At 35.6% G+C, this 9,153-nt stretch overlaps 2 protein-coding genes and 1 long non-coding RNA gene across 3 annotated transcripts; 2 read left to right on the top strand and 1 right to left on the bottom strand.

The window, feature by feature from the left end:
• Nucleotides 1-1,791: 1,791 nt before the first annotated feature.
• On the bottom strand, nt 1,792-3,752 carry LOC111877923 (probable WRKY transcription factor 3). The gene is made up of 3 exons (XM_023874452.3): nt 2,861-3,752; nt 2,608-2,766; nt 1,792-2,531 (listed from the first exon to the last, which is right to left on the bottom strand). Exons 1-3 carry the CDS (start codon nt 3,496-3,498, stop codon nt 1,895-1,897), a joined length of 1,434 nt encoding a protein of 477 aa, XP_023730220.1. The 5' UTR covers nt 3,499-3,752; the 3' UTR covers nt 1,792-1,894.
• On the top strand, nt 2,746-3,290 carry LOC122196178 (uncharacterized). Its single transcript, XR_006187441.1, has 2 exons — nt 2,746-2,903; nt 3,004-3,290. It is a non-coding gene; the product is annotated as an uncharacterized LOC122196178 (long non-coding RNA).
• Nucleotides 3,753-6,615: 2,863 nt separating the features above from the next.
• Nucleotides 6,616-8,105, top strand: LOC111878010 (seipin-1). The gene is made up of 2 exons (XM_023874556.3): nt 6,616-7,191; nt 7,273-8,105. Exons 1-2 carry the CDS (start codon nt 6,673-6,675, stop codon nt 7,927-7,929), a joined length of 1,176 nt encoding a protein of 391 aa, XP_023730324.1. The 5' UTR covers nt 6,616-6,672; the 3' UTR covers nt 7,930-8,105.
• Nucleotides 8,106-9,153: the final 1,048 nt, after the last annotated feature.

Genomic DNA, 9,153 nt, shown 5'->3' with positions numbered 1-9,153 from the left:
AATGCAAACTTGATTCCATTCAAGTGTGCATCAACATTTTTGGCTCATTAATCCCTCCATGAAACCTTCGTTGGGATGATCTTAGACTTGCACGTGTTAAGCTTTGACCCAAAACTATGCATCATTTCTGGATTTTGAACAACCAACATACTGACTTTGACATGCAAGTTAATTTTAATAAGATTATGGAGTGTGGGTGCGGTAGGCACCACGGTTCGTCAGCTAGATCGCGGCCTACACTGCCCTGGTTTGCGGTTCTTGTTGTGGTAGAGATGAGCTCGGCTAGTTTTTGTCGAGTTCTCTCTCTCTCTCTCTCTCTCTCTCTCTCTCTCTCTCTCTATATATATATATATATATATATATATATATATATATATATATATATATATATTCTCCCACCATTTCTCCTCTTTTTTTTAACAACGTTTTGATGCAACGACAGTGACATCTGATAGGACAGTATGTCATAACACTTAACGAACTCGGGTTTGATCCCCCATCGAAGAGATAACAACACCATTCTTAGTAATTCAGTTTCTCATTAAGGAGTTTCACTGTTTTGGACACGAATAGAACTCGGTACCATTACATCAGAAACTCCTAGAAGAGGAAAACTGGAGTGTTTCTTCAACTCTTTGCCCAATTGAATCAGACCTCATTGGCATCATCTCTCTCTCTCTCTCTCTCTCTCTCTCTCTCTCTCTCTCTCTCTCTCTCTCTCTCTCTCTCTCTCTCTCTCTCTCTCTCTCTCTCTCTCTCTCTCTCTCTCCATTTCTTTTCCACTATACGTGGCCATGGTTTCAAAATGGATACCACACTCTAATCTTACAAGGAATTAAGGTGGAGCGTCTTTGCCATGGTACAACCATGACACCCTCCAATCTAATGATCATATGAATCGTTAGAATCAAAGAAACTCAAAATAACAAACTTGTAGTTATTTTTATCTTTTTTATATAACATTGTAAATCATATTCATCATAGGTATGAGGATTAAGATAGGATGAACTTATTGAGATGTATCTAAATTGTCCAATGCATTCCCATTGCCACTTAATTACGTATATTTCCAATTTTTTTCGCACTTGTCACATATACACGAATGATCAAAAAAAACATCAAAATGGAATCATTCCCAAGTTGAATAGGATGTTTTTAGTAAAATAATATTTAATTAAAGTGATACAAAACTGATCAATCACCTACCTACGAACATCAACAACCTGAAGAGGGAATCACAGCGAACAACAACAACATGGTATTTGTGCTTGTAATCTAAGTAGATGATGCCCCACTCATACAATAGATTATCTTATTCAATTAAAACTCATCAATCCGACTAAAACCGACTGACCAATATTGTATATCCTATTATCCTTGGAGTTAATCAATTCCAAAATGTGAATATTCAATTAAAATCAAATCGATCATCCAGTTATTATTCAATCATACAAAATAACATAAAATTATTGATACCTCTATCTATTATTTTGAATAGTTATAAAGGAACTTTCACAAAATTAAAATGAAACCAAAACTACAATTTAAATTTGAACCCTAACGAGTCGTCCTCCATCACACAACGGTGTATTCAACAAACCAACCAAATTAGTTCATGACAGAATCCACGACATTAACGCCTATTATATCCTTAATAAAATGCAATGCACGATTCAACTAGAAAGTAAAAACCATCATTTTCAAAGACTTGCTATTTTGATTAAATTCAATGGAAATAAACAACTAAATCTTGTGCAAATTGCACAAAAAGAGATTTTATGGATACGAAGGGTTTAATAATTCCTTCACTTCAACAAATAACAAACCTATTAAGCAGGAAACTATGTCCTACTCTAACTATAAAAGAATTTTTTTTCAAAATTTTGTTTCTAACTTATGAAGGAAAATTAGGAATCACGCGACAATATCTGGAAGCAGCATCGTTTACATGATCCGGGGCACACATAAAAGTGTCATAAAAACCATCATCCTGCTCCAGTTTCGGTCTAATGAATCTACCATTATTGTCCCTCAAATGTTGCATTTGTCCTCCTATAAAAGACTCTCGTCCATGTTTTCCATTATTATTATAACCAAAATTATGAGCCATTGGCATACTCATCGGTAACGAAATAGGAAAATCAGGTAAAACTGAATTGAAAGTTATTGGATTTTGGTAAGGAATATACTCCTGATACATAGATGAAGGTTCAAATTTCGTAGGTTTAGTGTCAAAATTAGCAACGAAATTTGGCGGAATATATCCGTTGGAAATTTTTCGATCAAAACGAAGAGGAAGATCTTGAACTTGTGGTTCGGAGTTGGGGATGGTAGGAATTCTAGATAATGGTATAGGTGGAGCATTTGAGGTGGACCCCACGTCCATGGTGGCATGGCTACTGTTTCTAGCAGCTGGCACTTCATGGTTGTGTTTTCCCTCGTACGTTGTCAGTACTGATTTTAAATCGTCAGAAGCTCTTTCCACGTGTTTTCTCACCGGACATCCGGTACTCGTACATTTGTAGTAGCTCCTACAATATGAATCAAACTGTGTTGCTTAACTGAATAAACGAAAATTTGAAATTTTAAAGTCGGTTAATTAATTACCTAGGGTTTGGGTTTCCTTTGACGACTTTTTGACCATACTTTCTCCAGCGATAACCATCGTCAAGAATATCAACTTCACTCTCGATTTGAACGACTACTCTTGGTTCACGCATAGCTCTGGTTACCAAACTTGTTTCCAGTAAGTAATTCCCTTTCTTCCTGAAACGGATGTTCATATCAGGAGATCGATTTGCGAAAAAATTTATGTATAAACAAAAGGATTACTACCTACTGAGAGAGTGCATCAACGCACCTCCTTTTCAAATCGGATTTATCTTCATCGGCGTCGTCTCCAGGTGAATGTGTTCCTATGTTCGTCCCATCTTCTTCGTTATAATCGTAATTAGGGTTTGATTCGATAATTCCAATGGATTTCCCTTTCGGTGGTGAAATTAGGTCAGGATTATCGATGCCAACTGAGGTTGAAGATGAGCGATCCATACGATCTGTGTTCCATTCTGGATGAATTGAAATGTTATCCCTTTCTTCGATCTTGACGTAGGATCCATTAGCGTCGGGAGATCCATTAATGTTGCTGCGATGACCTTGGATTTGATGATTATGAGCACCTTTGTATATGATTTCAGTAATATGCCCATCATGGGAACGTTCCACTTTTTTCTTGACTTGACAATTTGGATGTGTGCATTTGTAATAGCTTCGAGGGTATTCACTGCCTTTTACTTGCTTTTGTCCGTATTTTCTCCAATTATATCCATCTTCTGAGTTCCTCATGTTGGAAAAGCTCGTTTCTTTTTGGTATCCATCCATATGTCTTTTTGAATCATCATCTTGTTTTACACCAGCAATTGTACTTTTTGGAACTTTAAACCCATCGGAGGACCCTTTTGTGACTGTTTCTTCCATTAATGCCCCTGGATGTTCACACATCAATGGCGGCTGTGCATGGTAATGTTAGCTCCAAATCTTATAGAAATCGGGTGAAAAAAATTATGATAAACATGAAAAGAGGGTTACATACATAATGTTCACCTGATTTTGTACTTGTGAAAAGCTTGGCCATGATAGTGAGCCCCCATCAGGCTGGTATATAAAAGAACTAGTGTCACAGTTCATGTCGTCAAGTTCTGATTTCATGCCTAAAATTTCTTCTTGACTCAGAGGAGGAGGATATTGAAAGGATCCAGTAGTAGGCGATGCCTATGAAATGAAAAAACACGAAATAGTAAACATCAAAATCATGATTTAATCAGGTTAAATTGGAAAATTGCTTTACATTACCTGAGAATTAGGGAGCAAAACTGGAGAATCGAGCAATGAAGTGGGACTAATACCACAAGGTATTGTAAGAATCGGAGGCCAAGCAGTAACTCGTGAAGAAGAGACTGAAACTCTGATACTTGAAGCATTGGTATCAGAATTACCACGCATTGCAGCCCTTCGTTCTGCAATACTAACTCTTCTACCCCGAACTCTATCTCTATCCTCGGAACTACTTCCATCGTTACCTTTTCCGATATCTTCCTCACGATCATCTAATTTTTCAGACTTCAAAACAAAAAAGTCGTCCGAAATTAAACGGTTAGGAGTCGCGATCAGATCTCTCCACTCATCGTCATCTTCACCGCAATCACCTCCGTTCTCTTCCTTCTCCGACATTTTCCTTGAAACTGAAAAAACCCTAATCGAAATAACAGAGCATGGGCATGAGCATGATTTGATAATACAGAACTGACTGCAACTGTGTTGCAAATCTAAACAGATTATCGATAAAAACTTGTGATTTAAGCTAAAATTAAAGTCGGCGACTTGGATTAAAATTGATCTTCTGATTGATCAGATCTTAATAAGCATCGGAGAGAGAGAATCGAGTGTCAGTTAGCGTGAAAATTGGGAATATATTGGCTGCCCGGGAAGTATTCAGGGGAGGTTTGGATTTCGATTTATACAAAAATCTCTTTTATTTGTATATAATAAGAACAAAATATTGGTTAGAAACGTTAGAAGTTTTGTAGGGATGGTTTTTGTGCATGTTACATGTGATGGTTTATGGGTTATATTTTTAACAAAGCTTTTTTATTACACAGTTTATGGTTAGCTAAAAACTTGATATGATTCATTATATACTATTTTGGCCCATTATATTGTTACTGAAGTGTGTTTAACATAACGAAGCTTTTTGAGTGTTTTGAGGTTATTAAACTAGAAAAAAGAAAACCTTAAAAATAAAGCTTCATTCGATAACTAGAGTTTTTAATTTTTATTTCAAATAAAAAACTCCAAATTCAAAATCAATTTTAACTTTAGAGAGTTTTCATTTTTTTACGGCTTTTACTTTTAGTTTTTATTTGGATTTGATATATTTAAAAGCTAACGAATATTTTTATCGAGCACCTCTCCATAAATAAAAGTTCTTATAGCTTCCAGTTTTTTTTTTAGAAAATGGCCATATATTATAAAGATACCCCAACCTAGCAAGTGACAAGGCAGGGGGAAAAAGAAAACAAACAGGAAAAATTAATGGGACATTACATCATAGGCGGATCCAAGGGGATCCCGGGGTAGTCCAGGATACCTCTCAAATTTTTTCGGTAGTTTAATTTTTTTTTTACAAATTCTTTAAATTTTTTCGGTATAATATATATATATATATATATATATATATATATATATATATATATATATATATATATCCCTTCAATTATAAACACAAACAAATAGTAGAGCTACTAGTTAAAGTGTTGCCTTTATAGAAGTAAAACTCTCAGGTTCAATTGTTGCTCCTTGCATATTCTTTGTTTATTTTTGTTTTATTTTCCCAACTATTCTATCCCACATCGCCAAATATATGTAAACTCAACCATTTTTGTTTATTATATAAGACTATTAACCTCATACTTCATTTTTGATATCTACTTTGAATCCCACGTCGATTCAAGTATCAAAATATAGTTCAACTTCATGTTTATATAACAAGACTTGAGGTTAGCTAAGGATTTTATTAAGGTTTGGGTTTCAAACCGAAATTGAACTGGGGAAGCACAAGTACCCCAAAAAAAAATTGGGTTACCCTAAAAATAAAATTAGGATACCCCTTTACTTTGATCATGGCTCCGCCACTGCATTACAAAAAAGAGAAGGGAGATGTATTCCACTCATCCTAGTTACAAAAAAACCACCAGAGCTTCTAAATTTCATCCATAGGAACGTAAATGACTTTATTAGTTCAGCTCCCCTGCTAGGAGTCGTGACCTTTCCTTGGAAAATTATGTCGTTCCTGAATTTCCATATCCCCCATAGTAGGCCATAACATATGACAATGAATCTCCTTCGTTTCTTCGGACACCTGCCCCATGTGGTAGCAAACCGGAAGAAATCACAAACACCATTAAAAGAGGGGGAAGTTACTCCACACTAACTAGGTATCTTTTCTCGGACAGAGGCTGCAAATGGACAGCTAACTAACAGGTGGTCTGCATGTTCATCTAATCCGACACATGAACCACATGCCGAGGAAGAGATGGTGATTCCGCGACGCGCCAAAGTCGTTGTTGTGGGGATGCGACCCATAGTTGCCCTCCATATGAATCCTAGAACTTTGATAGGAGCTTCTTTACACCATACAACAGTGGGATTTGTTACCTGAGTCAATATATAGCTTCCAGCTAGTTTTACCAAACATATATGAATAATTAATAAAGTTTTTATAAGTATCAACTCCATTAAAAATAAGAGAAATTAAATATTCTTCTATTTTTTGTTACTACAAATCTTTCTACTCAATTAAATGATTATATGTGTCACATTTAATGTTTATTTAATGATATTTAAATATACTAAAAAGATATATATGATTAGTTAATTTGGTAGAAAGATTTATAGGAATAAGGATGAAATTTAATTTTGTTAATAATTTTGTGAAGAAAAGGTAAATTTGTACGTTAAAATCTAAAATTATTTAAATAATTAAAATGAAGCAAATAAAACACGTGTCCCATCGGTACAGAGAAATCATGCCACCAGTCCATATATATCATCCCGATGTTTTCTTCTCCATCCTTTATCGAGTTGAATTGACCACCGCCACCGTTCTCGAACAGCTTAATGGAGCCACCGGAGCAACATCGCCATCACCACCATACAAACTTCTGGTTCATCAAACTCTTATCCCTACAATCAGACTTCCTATCCGATTGTCTTCTCTCTCTCTTATCCCCTTTCCTTTCTATCTTCTCCCTCGCCTCCACCTTCCGCCGCATCGACTCCACCAAAGAACCCATCGACGCCCCATCCAGCCCTGTGCAAGGAAGCATTATCCTTTTGAAAAAAGCACTGTTGGGTTTTCTCGGAGCTGCTTACGTCTGCTGGGTTCTAATTACAGTGATGGTGGTATCGGTAGTTGTGGGGGTGGCTCTGGTTAACTTATGGGTGGAAGAACCTGTTTACATCAAAGAGAACTTGTACTTTGACTACACAGACGTTCATCCTTATGCAATTTTGGATCTCGGGTTTGATGCACCTGGTAAAACAGTAAAGAATATACCCGTTGGTCACTTCTGTAACGTCCGTTTGACTTTCGTGATGCCGGAATCGGATTATAATCGAGAAATCGGAAATTTTCAGGCATCCACCATCGATAACACTTCTGTTGCCATAAAGATTTCTATTCCAGATTCTAATTTGTTCTGTTTTTTCGATCCTTAGGTAGCTGCAGAGGCGTTGACGATGACCGGAGAAGTCATAACAACCGCAAGCCGGCCGTGCATGCTACGGTTTCGAAGTCGACCACTTCGGCTGATGCAAACATTCTTAATGGGAGTTCCATTATTGTTAGGGATCACACACGAAGTCCAAACAGTAAATCTACAGCTTCTAAGATACAAGGAACACTACTACCCACGAACACGATCCATGAGACTTTCTTTAATCCCTAGGGCAGGAACACCCTTCCTTCCGCAGCTATACGAAGCAAAAGTAATCGTGACCTCGGAGCTACCATGGAAGAAAGAATTGGTTCGAAAATGGAAATGGACGTTTTACGTATGGACATCTTTATATGTTTACCTTATGCTTCTTGTAGTTCTGGTTTGTGGGTTTAGATCGATTATGTTCCCCGCCATGGCCATGACGGTGGTTTCTGGGGAAGAAAGACTGGCGGTTTCGGATGTTCCTGCGGAGGAGATGGTGGGTGGGAAAGATGGGCCGACTTCGGAGACGCTTAGACGATGGAGACAAAGTAGAAGCAAGAGGAAGGCTATGCTTTTGGGTGAGTCGGATGCAACAAGTATGAGTGTAACGAGGGATGAGGATACCAGCGTTACTACCGAAGAGGTTGGGGACTCGGAGTCGGTTTGTCACTGAGGTATGTTCAAAAATCAAAAGTAGTGGTGGTTAAAGTTATAGGACTAAATTTTCTTGACTTTGAAATGATGGTTGGTTTGTTAGAAACTGTAAATCTTTTGTGTTGTTTTTATTTTGCACCATGTCATACGATTACATAATATATATCGAGATAGCTAGATAGTTCGTTACCATTATATACCTTTATGTATGATTATATATCATTCGCGTAGTTATGTTTTATGCCTACATGGTTTTGTATCATTTTGTTATGGTCGACTTACTCTTTACCCCTTTCTAAATGTACATATGGAGCCTCGTATCTACCCGATAACAGGACTTTGACAAAACTTGGTTTCAAGAATCTATGAAATCAGTGAATGGGCTATATATATTAGGTATGTAGTGTTTTATAATGTTTGATATATGTTTGAACGTGAGAAAACTACAAATTATGTTAATTTTATTTGTTATTGTTTATAAGTTAATCCTACATAAATGAAAATACTTTTGTCACTTGTCATCTTCTCCTTCATTTTGACAAATATCATTTTCTATGATTTTTAAAATTGTTATTTTCCACTTGTCATTTTTTGGGGAATTCTTGATTTTTGTATTTTTTGGGGAATTCTTGATTTTCTTAAAATAAATTTTTCAAAAAATTCTAATGAGTTATATATGTAAGGTTATCATTCTATTAATTTGATAATAAATTCTCATAAATGTTTTACATGATTTGATTTCATTCATAAATACTTCAAAAGATTACATTTTATTAAGGAAAAACATTATTTTATAAAATATTTATTGTTTATATATATTAATATTAAATTTTTATTTTTAATAAATCCGTCTAATACACGGATAGGTTGAAAAATAGAAGGTTTAATACACTGATTTTTCATATGATATGGTAGGTGGAAATCACTAAATGGGCCAAGGAATAATTAAGCCGAGTAAAAATCATATTGGTTGTGACTAGGGATTTGCAAGAATGGCCTATTAGGCTATGAAATGGGCCTGCCTTGGATAAAAAGGAAATTCATTTTTTGTATTTATTACATTCAATTTAGTATTTTTTTTAAATTTAATTGAGAAATATAAGGTTCATGAAAATAAATGATTTTTCCAAAAAGGTAATATATTTTTTGATTAGTATATATTTGGTCACTGAGTTTTTTTTTTTTGTTTATATTTACTCTTTCAACTTGTTAAACTATATATATTCAATTCTTATGACCGACT

This window comes from Lactuca sativa, chromosome 9, assembly GCF_002870075.4.
Source record: "Lactuca sativa cultivar Salinas chromosome 9, Lsat_Salinas_v11, whole genome shotgun sequence".
In the NCBI taxonomy this organism is placed as follows: domain Eukaryota; kingdom Viridiplantae; phylum Streptophyta; class Magnoliopsida; order Asterales; family Asteraceae; genus Lactuca; species Lactuca sativa.
This window is presented reverse-complemented; position numbering and strand designations above follow the sequence as displayed.